Here is an 18,380-nt window from a genome sequence, read left to right as displayed (position 1 = left end):
GACTATTAGTAGGTAAATTTTGGGGGAGTCAAAAGTTATATGTGGCCTGGCTGGAGTGGCTCAGTGGTTGAGCTTTGCCTCATGCACTGGGAGGTCACCGGTTCAATTTCCAGTCAGGGCTCATGCCCATGTTTGGGCTCCATCCCCAGTGGGGGTGTGCAGGAGGCAGCCAGTTGATGTTCTCTCTCAAGGATGTTTCTATTTGTCTCTCCTTCTCCCTTCCTCTCTCTCTAAAATCAATAGTAAATAAAGTTAAATATAAATATAGTTAAATGTAGATTTTCAACTGTGAGGGGTGTTGGCATCCCTAACCCCCATGTTTTTCAAGGGTCAATTGTGCTATGTTTTTTCCTACACATATATACCTATGGTGAAGTTTAATTTGTAAATTAGAAACAGCAAGAGATGAGCAATAATAACTAGTAATAAAAAAGAGCAACTATAACAATATACTGTAATAAAAGTTATGTGAATGTGGTCTCTCTCGAAATATCTGGTCTATACTCACCTTTTCACTTAGAGCAGTGGTTCTCAACCTGTGGGTCGTGACCTCTTTGGGGGTTGAACGGCCCTTTCACAGGGGTTGCCTAAGACCATCGGAAAATACACATTTCCAATGGCAATTCATAGCCGTAGCAAAATTACAGTTATGAAGTAGCAAGAAAAATAATTTTATGGTTGGAGGTCACCACAACATGAGAAACTGTATTAAAGGGTCATAGCATCAGGAAGGTTGAGAACCACTGACTTAGAGGAAGCACTTTATGGCTTCTCTTTGGCATATCCAAGTTGCCATCATCATTACTCCTGTGCTTTGGGGCCATTATTAAGTAAAATAAGGTGACTTGAACACAAGCACTGTCATACTGAGACCGTCAATCTGACAATTGAGATGGCTCCTAAGTGACTAACAGGTGGGTAGTGCATAGAGCGTGGATACACTGGACTAAGGGATACCTGACCTGGCAGGACAGAGCAGGACAGCGTGAGATTTCATCATGCTCCTCAGAACGGAGGGACATTTAAAACTTATGAATTGTTTATTTCTGGAATTTTCCATTTAATATTTTTGGACCGCTGTTGACCATGGGTAACTGAAACCACAGAAAGTGAAACCGTGGATAAGGGGGGACTGCTATATTATGAATTTAGCTACTATAAACATTCGAACAGTTATTTTTGTGTGTGTGTGAACATAAATCTTTATTTCTCTGGGATAAATGCCCAGGAGTGCAATTACTGGGTCGTATGGTAATTGCATATTTTATTTTTTAAGAAACCACCAATCTGTTTTCCAGAAAGGTTGTAATACTTTACATTCCTCCCACAATGTGTGAATGACCCAGTATCTCTGCACCCCTGGCAGTTATTCTGTGTTGTCACTAGTTTTCATTTTAGACCGTCTGTTAGGTGTGCAGTGGTATCTTTTGGAGTTTTAATTTGCATTTTGCTCTTTTCATGTGGGTGTTGATTTTTTTTTTAAAGGTAGCACTATTATCTGTGACGTAGTGGCTAGTAATGTTAAGTGCAACATTTATATGTGAAGGAGTTTACATTTTTTATTGCAAACAAGTAGGGGAGGGAAATGCTGAGAAAGGCCTAATCCGAGCGCAGCAGGGAGCTGTGAATGCATCTGTGGGAAGAGGCCCTCACCCCCCGTGACCCCACAACCCAGGCGTGACCCTAGTTCTCCACACCAGGGCAGGGGCGGGAGCCCCCGCGAGGGGGCGCCACCGGAAGGCGGAGTCCCTGGCGGTGCCCATGGCGTCCCTGGGCGGCCTCCTGGTCTGGCTCCTGCTCCTGCAGCCCTGGCTCCGGGAGGCCCTGGGGGCCGGGGCCGGGGCCGGGGCCGGGGCGCAGGGCAGGCCGCCGCCCTCACCATCTCCAGTCCCCTCGGGGAGCGGCCGCCGGGGCCCCGGGGCGAGCCTGCGGAAGTTGCCACCTGAAGGGGTGCCGGCACCCACTGAGGCCCCCAAATCCCGTGTGGTTTCAGTGTCTCCCCATTGGGTGGCGTTTACCCCAGGGGACTCTGCTTCCCACAGAGCTCTGCAGACTCCAGGGAAAACACCACCAGCCAAAGTCACCCCCATCTCGACCACTTCTGGAGGCATGTCGGGGCCGCCGGGGGGCTGGAGACCCTGCCTGGGGGAGACGGGGGTCTGAGTGGACGTGGCCCTTCGGAGGGTGTGAGGGAAACAGACCTGCCCGGTCCCTGGGCCCGGCCTGGGTCGCGGGGTGGGGGTGGGGGGCTCCCGAGGTTTCCGAGGGTTTTCTGGCCCCGTGGCCGTGGTGTCAGCGGCCGTACCTTCTCGTGCCCTCCCCTCCTGACCGCTCCAGCCTGTGGCCAACGGTCTATGCGGGTGGTGGGAGGCAGGCCGGCCGCGCAGAAGAAGTGGCCCTGGCAGGTGAGCCTGCGGATCAACGACGAGCACGTGTGCGGAGGCTCCCTCATCGCCGACCGGTGGGTGCTGACGGCCGCCCACTGCATCTTCGGGTGAGAGCCCCAGACTGCTGAGTCCGCTGTCATCTGAAGGAGGGTCTCAGTCTCCTCAGGTTGTAGTCAGAGGTGGGGGTGTTAGGCCCTGGGTAGCCTGAAAGGCAAGACCTAAAACCAGGTTCAAAGCCTCTGCTTTTAAGCCAGAGCTGATGAGCCTCCACCAAGTGGCAAGAAGGCCGAGAGACACCAGTGGGAGGCAGTGTGTGGGCAAGACTTGAAAGGGGGGATATTTAAGGGGAGTAGGGCTACTCCACCCATTTGGCTAGGTCAGTGACCTCAGACTTTAATGAGCCTAGAAATACCTGCAGAGCTCATTGAAACACAGATCACCTGTCCCTGACCCCCAGAATTTTTCTGATTCAGTAGGTCAGGGGTGAGACCTGAGAATTTCCATTTCTGACAAGTTCCCACTTGATCTTGATCTTGATGCTGCGCATCCAAGGACCAAACTTTGAGAACCGCTGGATAGAGTGGCCAGGGGTCTGGGGAGGGGATGTGGTTTGGAGGGAGGGGAGTGGCTGATGAGATAGGACCAGGCATTGGAGATAGGACCAGGCTGGGAAGAACCTAGAACATGTGGAAGGGGAATATAGACCCTCCGGGATCTCTCTGCAGCTACGAGGAGTACATGGTGAAGATAGGAGACATACGCCTGAATCAGGCCTCCACGCTGGCAATCGAGGTCCCAGTTCGAGACATTGTGATCCACCGAGATTTTAGTACTTTTAGAACAATCGAAAATGACATTGCTCTGGCTCTGCTCGAAGTCCCTGTGAATTTCTCCCCATATATCCAGCCTGTGTGCATCCCTGAAAGTGGTTTCATGGTGCAAGCTGGTACGGAGTGCTGGGTGACTGGATGGGGGAAACTAAAGGAAAAAGGTGAGGCTGGGAAGCAAACTCAGGCCAGGGAAAAGGTTGTTTGGTGCCCTGGGGTTGGCCAACACGCTAAAGGGAGACACAGGGAGGTAATTTTCTTAGCAAGTGGGTAAGGGAGGTGGGTGGAGAAGATGCTGCTAGGGAGTAATTTGATGGTGTTGCAAGCATCTATTAGTGTGTCAGGACCTAGGGCCTTGGGTCATAAGCAAGGTGGGTTTTAGGTCGGGAGTGTTGATTTGTCTGCTAACCTGAGTGGTCCCAAACTACAAGTACTTGCCTTGGTGCTTAGGGAATTTTCTGTGAGTGAGAAGAGGCCAGAGAGTGCCTCTTGGTGAAATTATAGGACCTCCTATCCCTGGAGAGAGGCTGGATTGGTGCCTTTGGGACACTGTGTCCGAGAGTCTGTGATCCTGTCCCGAACTAAAGATACTTTACTGATGTATAGGACACCTGTCACTATTACTAATGGTACTCAGAGGGACAGATAGTTGGTTTTGATGTCTCAGGCTGGTAAGGCCTTGCCTAGTCCTGTTCTGATCCGTTCTTCCTTCTCTTGTCTTGGTTCTGATTCTTACCTATCCCTCTCCCCCTGTCCACTGTGGGTCTCGTTTCCTCCAGTGTCAAGTGGGGACAATATCCACTGCCCTAAGAGGATGTCTGTATGTGAACACACTGTATGAGACCCAGAGCGGGTGCCAGGGGCCCTGTCCTGGCCCACTAAGCAGGTCCCCCTTCTTCTAAATTGTCTTTACAGATCCCAAAGAGGCCGCCCCAGACGTGCTTCAGGAGGCTGAGCTAAGCATTATTCGCCATGAGAAGTGTAATGAGCTGTACAAGAAAAAGATATCAGTCTCAACTAACGTAGTCAAGGAAGGGAATGTCTGTGGCTACAATGCCCTCGGAAAGGATTCCTGCCAGGTCAGTTCCTGGGCCTCCTGCCGCCTCTGCGTTTTGGTTGTCCCCTCGGTTTCTTTACTCACAGGCTGTGGGGCCTTCGTCACCTACCAACCCCTCCATTCACCCTTCATTCAACTAAGAGCTCTGATGGGACAAGCTGCTGAGCTCTGGCAGGCTGGCCCGGCCCAGTCTTGCAGCAGCAAGGAGCTGCCCCTGCTTGAAGGGCCAGGGAGGAGAGGGGGTTCAGGCAGGAAATGCCTAATAAGAGTCTGGACCCTTCCATGTGATAGGCGATGTCTCGGGAGAGGATTCAGTCATTATTATCTCAGAGTATGTACATTTTCTCTGTTTATAGTCAATGTTTTCTTAAAACAATTTTTTTTTCTTTATTGATTTTTAGAGAGAGAGGAAGGGAGAGGGAGAGAGAGATAGAAACATCGATCAGGGAGGACATCGATTGGCCGCCTCCTGCATGCCCCCCACTGGGGATTGGACCCACAACCTGGGCGTGTGCCCTGACTGGGAATCGAACTGGCGACCTCTTGGTGCATGGGTCGATGCTCAATCACTGAGCCACACCGGCCGGGCATATAGTCGGTATTTTCTATGCACAATCTTTTGAGTATGTACACAAATTCTGATTGTTTACATTTTTTCAACTTTTAAGTCTTCTCCGAAGCCTGGGCCTGGTGGGTGCTGGGAAGCCCCGCAGGTGCCCATCTCCCCAGTGCCTTGTAGGCCAGTCAGCCTGTTCTGATGTTGGTCCTCCTCCATTCCTTTGTTTGTTTCCTTCTCTTTCTCCAGGGAGATTCTGGGGGCCCCCTGGTCTGTGAATTTAATAAAACATGGGTCCAGGTGGGGATTGTGAGCTGGGGCATCGGCTGTGGTCGCAAAGAACTTCCTGGAGTTTATACAGAAGTTAGTGTCTACAAGCTCTGGCTCATTGATCACATGAGTCAATCTGCTTCTGGACACTCCGCAGGCTTCCCCGTCCCGCCCCTGTGCCTGGTGCTGCCCCTGGGCCTTCTGGTGACCCTGTGACCACGGCGGCGTGCTCCCCTCCTGTTTCCGAGTCTCACACAAGTCCTCTCCTCCCACTCCTTCTCATTGCCCTCCCCTCGCTTTCCCGTTGGGACCCCCGACCCTGTGGAGAGCCACACAACAGAGAGTGGAAGTAAGACTGGAGTCCCGAAAGTGTCCCACCTGGTGCTCCAGTCCCCTGCCTCAACCACGCCTATTCCTTGGCTGTGCTCTGCCTGCCGGGAGGGAGGGGCGACACCGTCCCCTCAAGGGCCAGCTGACCTGCCAGGTGGAGCAGGTGCTGCGTGGACATCTTGGAGAACACCTACCCAGGAAGACGTGTCATCAGCGGTGAACACCGTTAGACCTGGGTGGTTTCAGGCTCTCAGCTGACCCTCTGTCAAGCCAGTCAGCTTGGTGATTGTCCAGAGAGCGTGAACGAGGCGTCGCTCCGTCCCTGCTGTGGTGTGATTCCCACAGGACTCAGTTGTCTGGGGCGGGAGAGGTCCCTGCACCCCAGTGCAGATCCATCTGTGAGCGGCCAGCCTCTGCCACGTAAGCCTTCCTGGGTCAACCCTTCCTCAGTGCCCTGGGCCACATCCAGGCTCACCCCAAATTGTGTTGAGACATGAAGAGCGTGGAGATTTCTGATGTCATCTGAATAAACGTTTCGAGACTGTCTCGCGTGTTTGGAAGCTGCTGTCCTGGACAGTGTGGGGTCGCAGATAACATAGCCTGCAGTGGACTGGCTTTGCGTTTAGCCTGGGGCTACACAGGGTTCTTACTAAGGCCTAGAGAGAGCGGTGAGTCCCCACCTGCTCAGGTGTGCGTTCCAGGAATGGTTTCAGCCAGCGGGGTCCAGCTCCCTGCGCTCTTGTGCTAGTTGTCCTCGTGTCTGCAGGCAGCTCGGTAGCCTAATTTAACAGCTTCTGTAACTCAGAACAGGATTAAGAGAAACGACCTGGGAGCAAGAGTAAAGTTGGGGCATGAGGAATATTCCTCCTCTTCCACTGTTTCTCCTTTCTGCCCCCCCCCTTTTGTTACCCAAGATCGGCATTCCCCTAGGGAGGAGGGCAAGAGAAGGTCACTGTATTCGGATCTAGTTCTTTGTCCTCATTCCAGGCCCAGGGTCCAAGTCTCTGTGTAGCTGCTGGTGGACTCCCTCCCAATCTTCTGAACCCTGCTCTCCCAGGGGCCAGGGTTCTGCCGGATATCCACGGGCTTGGACAGCTGCCCTGTCAGTCCCCTGCATTGCCCAAGGAAGGCTAGGGTTGGAAGACAGAGCTCACATCGAACCCAGTCTCTTAATACGTATCCAATCAGCTGCTTTAAGAAGCCACGAATATTCATGGATTAACAAAGTCAAGTTAACTTCTTGTTCCTACAACTTGGTCAACAGGTAGTTTTTCTCCGTCTTCTGGCTCCACGCAGCCCTGTGGTTCATGCTTTACCTGCATGAGACTTCCCTGGAGGGCTTGTTAAAATACAGACCGCTGCCCTGGCCGGTTTGGCTCAGCGGGTAGAGCGTCAGCCTGCGGTCCAGAGAGACCCGGGTTCAGTTCCCGCTAAGGGCAAGTACTTCGGTTGCAGTTTGTCCCCGGCCCTGGTTGGTCGTGCGGGTGGCAGCCACTCGATGTGTCCCTTCACGTCGATGTTTCTCTCTCTCTCTCCCTTCCTCTCTCTCCCTCCCACTCTATCTGTACAAAAAATGGAAAAATATCCTCGGGTGAGGATTAAAAAAAACAACAACAACAACAAAAAAAACTTTAAAATACAGACCGCTGGTTCCATCCCCCGAGTTTCCAGCCCTGTAGGTCTGGGTGGGACCTGAGAATGTGCATCTCTAACAAGTTGCCAAGTGATGCTGCTGCTTCTCCGGGGACCACGCCTTGAGAACCGCCGCTCTGCAGTAACACAGGTACAGAAGGCCACCTCCGCCTGACTGCCTTGGCGCGGAAGTGACACCGGTCACCTCCACTCACCTCCTATTGCTGGGAACTCACCTGAACCCCCGACCCTCCAAATGGACATAGAAGCAGGAATCTTGGTGGTCACCTCCCAGTCTCTGCCAGCAGATTCAAAGACAGCACCCTGCTGCAAACAGCCCGTGAACGCCCGGGGCCTTCCCTCTCGAGTGCGCCTTCCGCTGGTGGTCTGCGGAGGAGCCGGATGCCTTTCCCTCCTCCACTCCCTGACTCCTTGTTCAAGTCTTCTGCAGTATGCGAGCAACAATGAATGCATTTTAAGGCTGAACATATATTTAGCTCTTTTTGGTAAATAGAATTAACAAATGATATGCCTCTTAATTTGCTTCTTCTGTAAACCTAAGAATAAAAAGTAGCTCCTGCCTATTTTGGCTTCAAAAAAAAATGTCACTTTCGCTGACATCTTCCCTGACCTCCTAGTCCTTACTGTTCTTCTCTTGTGCTTTCTACAGCTTTCCAGATGTTCAAATCAATGTAAATTGGGAAACTACAATAAATCAAGCTCAGGGACCAAGGGTATAGTCAGGCTGGGTGACAAGGTACCTTCACCGGTCCGTGGATTTGGGTGTGCTCACCTGCCAGGTTCTGGGGGGCACTGTCACCAATTTAAGGCACTTGGGGGTGCTTTCATGGGGCTGGTAGCCAGGGAGACATTCACAGATCTGGGGCTCCAAGGTCATCTTCCAGGAGCAGGCACGGGGTGGGGGCGCAGGGGAGTGTGGGGGCTCCAGGGGCGCTGTGGTCATAGGCGGGAGGGGCGGTCTCGCGCCAAAATCCGTCAGGTAACGTGCTGCGGCGCCTCGCGAGAGGGGCTCCCTTCGCGCTCCGCAGTCCCCGGTGACGCCTCCGGACCTCATGGCCGCCTGGCTGTCTGGCCTCAGCGCTGGGCCTGGAGGTCTGAGCCTCCGCCTGCGCCTCCGCCTCCTGCTGCTCTGCCTGCTGCTGCTGCTGCTGCTGAACTCGGGTCAGGCGGCTGTTCCCCGCCTTCTGCCCCTCCCCCTCGGCCCCCCCCAACCCCCTCATTGGAGGCAGGGCCAGGGCCAGCTGGGCTTCTGTGGCCCACCCACCCCATAGTCACCTCCTCCCAGGGTCTTGCCAGGGAGATTCCAGGGATGCCAACTCCTGCCCTCTGGCCTCCTACCTCAGGTGCCACCGGTCCTGCAGCCTCCTGGGGACCCCTGACTCTCCTCCCAGCCCCCCAGCCACTTCCTCCTGCTATCGGGTGGACCATCCTGGCTAAGACCCCAACCACGCTCCTGATAGCATTGCATCCTCGGGCCTCTCTCAGGCCACCCCTCCATCCCTAGGTTCTCATCTTCCCAGGCACCAGTGGTGACCCCTTGGGCCTGCGGTTGGGGCCACGCAGATTCATGGTCTCCATCTACTTAAAGAATATTCCACAATCATCTTCTACCCGCACCCACTTTTCCACCCCAGTGCGCCTCACTAGCGTCCGCTTCGTTCACTCAGTGGGTGCAGGCCCTCGGGTGCTGTCTCCCGGACTCCCTCCAGTCCCTGGGGCTCCCCAAACCTGACTACTCATTTCTAGGAACCAGAGACCAGCCTCCTGTTCAAGGTCAGCCTGCTGACCCTGCTGTGGGCGGAGATCCTCCCTGGGCTCCTCCGTCAGCCTCTCGCAGATCTGTCACCACCCACCACCTTTGTATTTGCTGTGCTCCCCCCACCCTCCTTCCCCAAACCCCCCACTTCTCAAAATGTTTCCTTCTGCGCCTCTTCACTCCTCACTTAACCCTTCGCCCATTCCTGCCTTGCTGCTCGCAGCCTTTCTGTGGCTCCCTCCTTCATCGTTTCCAAACCCCGACGCCTCTCCTGACTGTCCTGGCGAAGGAGAGAGCAAGAGAGGAAGCCGAACAGATTCCAAAGGGAGAAAGGGAGCTGACCGAAAACCAGACGCAGGGGAGGGAGGGAGGGGGCTCGACGCAGCAGGGAGCACCCGACAGAGAGGCCCTAGCACTGCTCTGGGTTTCTGCCTGCAGGTGCAGGTGGGGCTCTTTTCTTATCCTCACCGAGGACATTTTTGAATTTATCTTCAGATAGAGTGGGAGGGAGAGAGGAAGGAAGAGAGAAAGAAACATCGACGTGAGAGGGACACATCGACTGGTTGCCACCTGCACAGGCCCAACCGGGGCCGGGGACAAACTGCAACCGAGGTACGTGCCCTTAGCGGGAACTGAACCTGGGACTCCCCAGTCCACGGGCCAACGCCCTAACCACTGAGCAAACCAGCCAGGGCTGGAGTGGGTCTCCTTGTCTTCCAGCGTCATGTCGTGGGCTGGCATTGACTGCACAGGGACAGACACATTGGCTTGGGAAGTGCCCGGAGAGAAACTTTTTTTTATTTTTCAATTGAAGTCTACAGTCAATTTTATTCTGTATTAGTTTCTAGTGTACAGCATAGTGGTTCAACAATCGTGTACTTTATAGAGTGGTTCCCCCCGATATTTCCAGTATCCACCTGGCACCATACCTAGTTATTACAATATTATTGAATTCCCTATGCTGTAATTTACATCTCTGTGACTATTCTGTAACTACCAATTTGTACTTCTTTTTTTTTTTTTTATCCTCATCCGAGGACATTTTTCCATTTTTTGTACAGAGTGGGAGGGAGAGAGAGGAAGAGAGAGAGAGGGAAACATCGATGTGAAAGGGACACATCGAGTGGCTGACACCCGCACGACCAACCAGGGCCGGGGACAAACTGCAACCGAGGTACATGCCCTTAGCGGGAACCGAACCCGGGTCTCTCCGGACCGCAGGCGGACACTCTAACTGCTGAGCCAAACCGGCCAGGGCCCAATTTGTACTTCTTAAACCCTGCACCTTTTTCACCAAAGAGAAACTTAAAAATATATATTTGTTTTTATTGATTTTTTAGAGAGAGAGGAAGGGAGAGAGATTGAAACATCGTTGTGAAAGAGATACATTGATTGGCTGCCTCCTGCACAGCATCAACTGGGGATTGAGCCCACAATCTGGGCATGTGCCCTGACCGGGAATCGAACCAAGACCTCTCAGTCCATGGCATGATGCTAAGTCCACTGATCCACACCAGCCAGGCACCAAAGAGAAACTTTTATCTACGAGAGGCTCAAAAGTAACTGAAGGGCCCTGGCCAGTTTTGCTCAGTGGTTAGAGCGCCGGCCTGCGGTCCAGAGAGACCCGGGTTCGGTTCCCGCTAAGGGCACGTACCTCGGTTGCTGTTTGTCCCCGGCCCTGGTTGGTTGTGCGGGTGGCAGCCACTCGATGTGTCCCTTTCATGTTGATGTTTTTTTCTCTCTCTCTTCCTCTCTCTCCCTCCCATTCTACCTGAACAAAAAATGGAAAAATGTCCTTGGGTGAGGATCAAAAAAAAAGTAACTGAAGGAACTTCCCATGCATCTAAGAGAGGCTCGGGCTAACTACCTTGCTCTCCCTCAGGATAACTACCTTGCTCTCTCTGTCCCTCCCAGCCATCCATGCTCTGTTCATCCCTGACGTACTGGTGTTCCCTAAGATGCCATCAGGTCCTCTCTTCCCGGCTCCCTGGGTGAACTCACTTGCCCTGGGCAGTGAGATGCCATTTATGCGATGTTGCCTCCTGTATCTGGACTTGCATCCGCCTACCGGACACCTCCACCCAGATGACCTGGAAACATCGCAGCTGCTTGGGAGCCCTCCTCTTCCTGCCAGCTGGGTTCTCACTCTGCTCTCTAACTCTGTGGATAACAGCCACTCATCTCTAAAATCAGAGTGGAGGTGACCTGTGTCACTTCCTAGACCCAGCCGTCTCCCCAAGCCCCGCCTCCAGCTCACCAGCTCTGTTCTCATTGGCACTGGCATTTCTTGCCTATTTCCTGCAGATCCTCCGGTGGGATCTCACGGTCTTGTCTCACTTCCTGTCTCTTCTCCTTGCTGCCTTCACAGTGCAAGTCTGGCCCTGTCACATCTGCAGGGCCTCCCTCCTCCCCGGCTCTGCTCCCCTGGCATCGTTTCTTGCCCTCACAGGCCTTGCCCTTATCTTCTGGAGCCTTAGGCCTACACCACAGTGTTTCTTTCGTAAGGAATGTCATTGTCACTTGTCATTTGTGTTTTACTTTCTCCTTTTTAAGGCCTGGCCCAGTAACCCCTCTCGCCAGAAGCCTCTCTGTCCACTGCCTCTCCTGGGCTCACCTGGCATCTGTGACCTGGTCCCTGCACTGACCTCCCGCAGGTGACTGTGGTTCCTTCTGTCTCCCCTGCTGGCCAGCATGCTCCTCCGGACAAATGCAGCATGTATCTGTCTGAGTACCTCTGTCTTCACCAGCTCTAGGCTCCGGGCTGGGAACGGAGCGGGAGATGAAAAATATTTGGTGTATGAATAAATAAACTAATTAATGGAAATGCACCTCTTCACCGTCATCCTGTCATGACCTCTCACTTCATCTCTGTCCCCCTTTTCTCCTCCAGGTTACAAAGGAGATGACTCCCAACCAGGTGGGCAGGGAGAGCCCCTGCTGCCAGAAAGCCTCGGTTCCTGGGAGGGTATGTGCTGCAGCGGGCCCTGGACAGTGTGCCTGGGTCTGTAGGAAGCAGGGACCTAGTGCAAAGGGCCTGCTTTCTAAAGGATAGGACTCGCAGACCAGCAGTGTGGAGGAAAGAGCATCTGGGCCTCCCATGGGAATGCAGAACCTCTTCAAATTCAGCCCAGGCCGTAGCCAGTCAGGGGATGTGTCCCTTTTCTACACAGAAACCTTTTGGGCTCTAAACTGTTCCTTTGCAAATGGAGGCCCCTGGGCCCTGTGGCAATGCCTGGCTCTTCTGGGTCCTCTTGTCTTTTTCCTTAGACCTCAGGGGTGGAGGGTGGGTCAGCCTGCTTGTTCACGGGCCTCCATTGTCATGGGTGCACCCTGATTTGTTATGAATTGTTTGATTGACGGATGAAGTTATTCCTGCCTTTGTCCATGCTCCACTTGGGAACCCTGTCTTTACTGTCTTCCCAGCCTTTTTATATGTCCGGTGCGTGTCTTTCTGCTGGTGTGTTCTTGTAAAAATACATATTGTGGCTTTGTGTGCACGCAGTGTTAACTTACACATGGTATGTGCTCTAGGTCTCTTTCTGCTTCCTACTCTTTTCATTCAGCCCACGGTGGGGAAAAACAGTTTATTTGGAAATAATTTTAAGTTTGAAAAACACCAAAACTACAAATAGCACAAAGAACGCCCAAACACACATAATTTTTTTCAGAATCAGCTGAGGGTAACATGCAACATGGTTCTTTATCTCTAAATACTCTGGTGTGTGTTTTCTAAGAATATTCTCTTGGATAACTGCAGTGCACTTATCCACTTCAAAGGTTTACACTGATACTGTACTTTTATTTACTGTCCACATTTCGATGTGGTCAGTCCTCTGCTTTCCTGCTCACAGTTTGTGAAGGCGTAAGTATTGCTACTCATCCATCAGCCCTTGGCACGATCCAGTTTTTACATTTTTTTTGCTAATCTAATAGTTTAAGAAATGACTTCTTGATTTAATTGACATTTTCCTTATTACTAGTGAATTGGAGCCTGTCTTAACATGTTATTGACCTCTTGAGTGTCTTCTTGTAATACATCACCTGTCTTTATCCTTTGCATATTGTTTGTTCTTTTTCTCTTGGTGATTTTCTAGAGTTACTTGTATATTCCTAATGAAAGTCTTATATTGATTTTATTTTTATTTTTTTTAATCCTCACCCGAGGATATTTTTCCATTTAATTCAGATAGAGTGGGAGGCAGGGAGAGAGAAACACGACGTGAGAGGGACACATTGACTCGTTGCCTCCCACAAAACCCCAACCAGAACCAAGGTACGTGCCCTTGACCGGAATGGAACCCACGACTCATTGGTCCGTGGGCCGACGCTCTAACCACGGAGCCAAACTGGCCAGGGTTGTATTGAGTTTAGATGTTGCGAATGTTGCCTTCCAATCTGTCACCGCTCTGTTAACTTTGTTCCTGGGGTCAGAAAGCCTTTGTGTGCTGTAATCAGGATCATCAGTTAAACGCTTTCTGGGGTGTGTTTTGAGTTTTGTTTTAGGCGGCCTTTCCCGGCCCACATTACACGGTCTGCTGTTCACGTACAGTTCTGCCTTTCGTGACGAGGTCTTCGGTGCCACCAGGAAGGAATCCAGTCTTGCTTTCTTATTTCTGCTCTAGTGAGCCAGTTTCCCAGCACCAGGCAGCATGAGCCTTCCTGTACCCACCAGCCGCGGTCGCCTCTACCTATACATCAGGTCCCGTGTCCCATGCAGCAGCCTCTCAGTTCTCTGTTCTTTTCCTTTTGTCCATTTGTCTGTCCCTGCCGGTGCCACACTGCTTTTGTTATTCTGGCTTTGATGTGTGTCTTATTATCTTCTAGGACAAATGTCCCTTTTCTTTTATTTTATTTTTATTTTTTATTATTTTTTATTATTTGAGGGAGAGAGAGGAAGGGAGAGAGAGAGAGAAACATCGACATGAAGGGACACATCGAGTGGCTGCCACCCGCAGGACCAACCAAGGCCGGGGACAAACTGCAACCGAAGTACATGCCCTTAGCGGGAACCGAACCCGGGTCTCTCCGGACCGCAGGCCGACGCTCTAACCGCTGAGCCAAACTGGCCTGGGCACAAATGTCCCTTTTCTGAGCGATTTTTTCAAAGGCTCAGCTAGTCATGGACCCTTGTTTTTCTATTTCAATTTTAGAGTAGGCTTATTAAATTTCTTTAAAATTCTAACTTGGAAAGTGACTTTATAGAATTAATTCTGGGAAAAATTGTCACGAGTGAAGGGGTTTGAGCCCTCCACCCTCTCCCCTAAGATGAAAATCAAGAGCAGATGAAACAGATTCAAAAGGTGGTTGACCGAAAACCAGACGCAGGGGAGAGAGGGAGGGAGGGGGCTCGACGCGGCAGGGAGCACACGACAGAGACCGGCCCAGCACTGCTCTGGGTCTGGCGCTGCAGCTCTGGGGTTCTGCCTGCAGCTGCAAAGTGGGCTCTTTGTCCTCAGACTCCCCCGTGGGCTGGCATTGACTGGCAGAGGTGCAGACACATGGGCTTGGGGAGCGCCCTAAGGGAAACTTTAATCTTATCTGGGAGAGGCTTAAAAAATAACTGAAGAACATTCCCATCCAGCTTAAGAGAGGTTTAGCCTGTCTCAGAGTTACAGCTGAAGTATTTAGTTGTTCTATTTAAGAGCAAGGGATGTCTCTCCATTTATGTCAATTATTTTGAGTCCTTGATTTGTTTGAAATGCATTGCCACAGAAATCTTGCGTAGTGTTGGGTAAGTTAATTCCTTGGTACTTCATACATTTTTGCTATTGAAAATGGATCTGATTTTGAATATATTTTTTATTGGTGGTTCTGGGATAGAGAAATATTACTGACTTTGAAAGCAAGTTGTTGAAGCATTATACAAATGATAAGTGTCCCAGCAAACACACCTGTGCAGTCACCACCCAGGTAAGTAGGGCAGTCCTAGCACCCAGAAGGTCCCCTGCCCTCCTTCCATGAAGTGCCACTATTCCTGGTTCTGCCAGTGTGGCTGCTTTTTGCCTGTTCCCCAGTGTTATACGATGTTTGTTGTAGGTTTGTGTCGCATCACTTTTATGAAGTTACGGATTTCCTTTCTATTCCTAGTTTGCTAAGTAAGAGGGTTTTCTGTTTTTAGTCATAAATACGTGTCGACATTTTCAAATGCCTCTTTCGGAGTCTATCAAGGAAAACACAATGGCTCTGCAGAGAACACACCGAGGCTACTCCATAGTGGGACCTCTCTTCTCCTGGGACAATCTCTACATGATCACAGTGCGTTATTTTTAAACATATGACGTTGGCTGGTATTTCACTTACAATATGTGCATCTATGTTCATTCATAGAGCTGCACAACTCGACCATTGGAACTACGTGCACGCTGGGTGTGTGAGCTGTGATGGGGGCTCCAGGCTGGGTTCTTTCTGGAAAGGTCTGTGTAAGATCAGAAGTCTGGAGCTTGACTCTGAGCAGTGTGGGCATCGGAGGGATGCAGCCAGCATTATGGCCTTTCAGGAACATGGCTTCGGAACTTACTCCGGACACAAGAAAGTATTTCCCGTCCTGGCTCTAGAAGGCTTCTGCTTGTTCTGAAGTTCTGTGCTGACTGCGCCCAGTGTGTTCAGCATCTCTTTCTTCCCTCTTGTGATGTCTCCATCTTGATGCATTTTATCTCTGTCATTGTCCTGTTCCGCCTAGCCCAGTGCCTTGCACAGGTCACTGCGCTTCTCTCCCCCCCGAAACAGAAACAAGTCCTGGTTCACAGCCTGTGCAGCTGCCCCAGGGGCGTCTTGGTCTCAGTCTTCTCCTCCTCTGTGTGGTCACTGTGTCTCCTTGGCATATTTGTTCCTAAAGCTTGTGGCAAACCCTGGTGGTCGGAAGATGTGGATGTGACCCGCCATTGGCCCTGGGAGGTGAGCCTCCGCCTGAAAAAGCAGCATGTGTGTGGAGGGGCCCTCATTGACCACAGATGGGTGGTGACTGCTGCTCACTGCATCGAAGGGTGAGTGGGGCCCTGTGTCCCCGTTTCCTCTGTGAAGCAATGTGAGGGTGGGAGGTAGGGGGAGAGGGAAGGGGTGCCCAGAACAGGGGAGTCATGCTCCAAATCTCACAGGGGGCCAGGGACTGAGCTGGGACAGGAGCCCCAAGAGATGCAGATCGTATGCTAAACAGAGCAACAGACAAACTCACTATAGACCCCACCCCTCAACGCATGAAAACATACATGTAGACACCAACACCTACGTACCCAGCACAGACCAGGTTACCTTGAATCAACTTGAATGATAGATGGGGAGGCAGTTGTATCTTTGACCCTGAGCGCCTCCAGGCTGGATTGGCAGGGCGTTTGCTAAGGGAGAGGGTCCTTGGTAGAGGTAGGAGCATAGGACCCTGACATCTACCAGATGAGGCTGTGTCCCCTGCAGCACCAAAGAGTACACGGTGACTCTCGGCACCTCTCAGCTGAGGCCCAGGAACTCGAGGACGGCCATCTCGATCCACGTGAGGGATATCATTATACACCCCAAGTACTGGGGCCGGACCTTCATCATGGGCAACATTGCCCTTCTCCAGCTTTACACTCCTGTCACCTTCAGCAAGTACGTCCAGCCCATCTGCCTCCCGGAGCCCACCTACAAGCTGAAGGTTGGGACGCAGTGCTGGGTGACCGGCTGGGGCCAGGCTAGGCAGCGGTTCTCAGGTGAGCTGCGCGAGATGGCGGGAGGCTGGGGGACCTCAGAGGCTGCAGGCAGTTCCTTCCGGGGCCTTGCTGCTGGACCCCCTCACGGTGCCCCTCGGAAGCTCGTGGCTGCTACCTCTGGCCCCTGGTTCTTGGATGTGAGGACTGCTCCTCTTGTGGGAACCGTTGTCCATTGCTGTGGGCACCTCATCCACGCTGGGCAGTGCCTGGGCTGGGCATGATCCTTTGCCTCACAGGAGCTCGGAGTCCGGGAGTCAGATTCACTTGATGAACTTCGAGCTTCGGCCACGTGCCGGACCCAGGCGTTGGGGACGCAGGCCCTGCTTACAGGGGGCTCACCCTGAGAGGGGAGGGGCGCAGGCCCACCCACCGGGACAGATGGTCAGGCAGTTTGAGCTCCAGCCCTGAGGGATGAGAGAGGCGGTCTGGGAAGCGGGTGCACTCCGGTGCGGGGGGGACAGCCAGCGCAGAGCCCACAGGCTGGCGGGCAGCGGCCTGCGCCCGACTCTCAGCTTGTCAGTGGTCGCATGCAGCTCGGACTGTGGCCTGCTTGGTTCAGAAGCAAAGCTTCCTAGCGCACTGGGTCCTGAGACACCACCTTAGCCTGGAGAGGGGCTCGCCAGACACCCCCCCCCCCCCCGTTGCTGAGTCCCCAGGACCCAGGTGACAAGACGGGGAAGAGGCCAGGGCTGAGTGGAGTGAGGGTTCGTTCTCACCTCCCTGGACTCCTCCACAGCCAACACCACGCTGACCCCAGAGCTGCAGGAGGCTGAGGTGTTTATTATGGACAACAAGAGGTGTAACCAGATTTACCGAAAGAAGTCCCCTGTCCCCAACCTCATCCCCCTTGTCTTGGGACACATGGTCTGTGCCACCAATTATGGAGAAAACTTGTGCAATGTGAGTTTCGGGGACGTTCTGGGAGCTCTCCTGTTGGGAACAGTTCCAGGTCGGGGACAGTTGCCCGGGGAGGGGTTTGCTTGGCCTCTCTCCTTGTCACCATCACCAGACAGTGGTCTGCTCCCATCTTTCTTCCCCTGTCACTTTGATTTTGCTTAATATTCTGGGACGGGTCTCCAGCTGTGGAGCTGAAGGAGGACCCCAGCCTGGAGTGTTCCCTGGAGGAGTGAAAGAATCTTCCGGAACTCAGAGTGGGCGGGTCCCCTGGATTCCCTGGGTCCCAGCGGGGCCCAGAGCCTCCCTCCCTCCTCTCTCTTTCCTAGGGGGACTCCGGGGGCCCGCTGGCTTGTGAAGTCGAAGGCAGATGGATTCTGGCCGGGGTGTTGTCCTGGGAGAAGGCCTGCGCCGAAGCCCAGAATCCGGGCGTGTACACACGCATCACCAAATACAGCAGCTGGATCAAGAATCAAATGAGCAACAGGGCTCTCTCAGGGCCCTGCGCCTCCCCCTGGCTCCTTCTCCTGTCCTGGCTGCTGAGGTCCCAGATGGGCTCCTGATCGCCCCCCTCCCTTCTTCTTCCTGCTTTGCTTTTGCTGGATGGGGCCAGATCAAGGTTAGACCAAGGTCATGTGTCCACATTTAACAAGAGTCAAAGTGGGGGCAGAGTGGCCCCTGGGGGACCCGGTCTTGCTTTGGCGTCCCAGCAGGGAGGGATGTGGTGGATGACTAGCCTTGGGTGACCAGGAGAAGGGAAGTGTGGCCCAGAAGAGCTCTGGAATTGGGGCCTGGAACAGCAGGGATTAAATTTGTGCAAATGTGAACTGATTCTGTTTTCTTTTCTGGGTGGCCCTGGTTGTTGGGGATGGGTGGGTCTCCTGGAATTAATTCTATCAGGTGGTTCCCCAGAATGGGGCCTGATGGTTTTTGCTGTATCAGTAGTGCTGGAGCATAGGAAGGGCCTG

The 18,380-nt window shown here is 52.7% G+C and overlaps 2 protein-coding genes across 2 annotated transcripts; both read left to right on the top strand.

The window, feature by feature from the left end:
* The first annotated feature begins 1,761 nt into the window (after positions 1-1,761).
* LOC118632976 (serine protease 44-like) lies at positions 1,762-5,313 on the top strand. The gene is made up of 5 exons (XM_036266315.1): positions 1,762-1,981; positions 2,338-2,494; positions 3,113-3,378; positions 4,139-4,293; positions 5,077-5,313. Exons 1-5 carry the CDS (start codon positions 1,762-1,764, stop codon positions 5,311-5,313), a joined length of 1,035 nt encoding a protein of 344 aa, XP_036122208.1.
* Positions 5,314-8,132: 2,819 nt separating this feature from the next.
* Positions 8,133-17,975, top strand: LOC118632975 (putative serine protease 45). Its single transcript, XM_036266314.1, has 6 exons — positions 8,133-8,241; positions 11,727-11,753; positions 15,672-15,819; positions 16,244-16,518; positions 17,255-17,418; positions 17,742-17,975. The coding sequence occupies exons 1-6, from the start codon at positions 8,133-8,135 to the stop codon at positions 17,973-17,975; spliced, it is 957 nt and encodes a 318-aa protein (XP_036122207.1).
* The last annotated feature ends 405 nt before the right edge of the window (positions 17,976-18,380 follow it).

The sequence above is a fragment of the Molossus molossus genome, unplaced genomic scaffold (genome assembly GCF_014108415.1).
Source record: "Molossus molossus isolate mMolMol1 unplaced genomic scaffold, mMolMol1.p scaffold_m16_p_18, whole genome shotgun sequence".
Taxonomy (NCBI): domain Eukaryota; kingdom Metazoa; phylum Chordata; class Mammalia; order Chiroptera; family Molossidae; genus Molossus; species Molossus molossus.
Note: the sequence above shows the minus strand (reverse complement) of the source record. Positions and strands in the feature narration are given on the sequence as shown.

Excerpts from the sequence above, each read along its gene's own strand:
- LOC118632975 (XM_036266314.1), top strand. The coding sequence starts at position 8,133 with ATGGCCGCCTGGCTGTCTGGCCTCAGCGCTGGGCCTGGAGGTCTGAGC. Across the intron at positions 8,242-11,726 it reads GCTGCTGCTGCTGAACTCGG|GTTACAAAGGAGATGACTCC; the intron begins GTCAGGCGGCTG and ends TTTCTCCTCCAG. Across the intron at positions 15,820-16,243 it reads GCTGCTCACTGCATCGAAGG|CACCAAAGAGTACACGGTGA; the intron begins GTGAGTGGGGCC and ends TGTCCCCTGCAG.
- LOC118632976 (XM_036266315.1), top strand. The coding sequence starts at position 1,762 with ATGGCGTCCCTGGGCGGCCTCCTGGTCTGGCTCCTGCTCCTGCAGCCC. Across the intron at positions 3,379-4,138 it reads GGGGAAACTAAAGGAAAAAG|AGGCCGCCCCAGACGTGCTT; the intron begins GTGAGGCTGGGA and ends CAGATCCCAAAG. Across the intron at positions 4,294-5,076 it reads TCGGAAAGGATTCCTGCCAG|GGAGATTCTGGGGGCCCCCT; the intron begins GTCAGTTCCTGG and ends CTCTTTCTCCAG.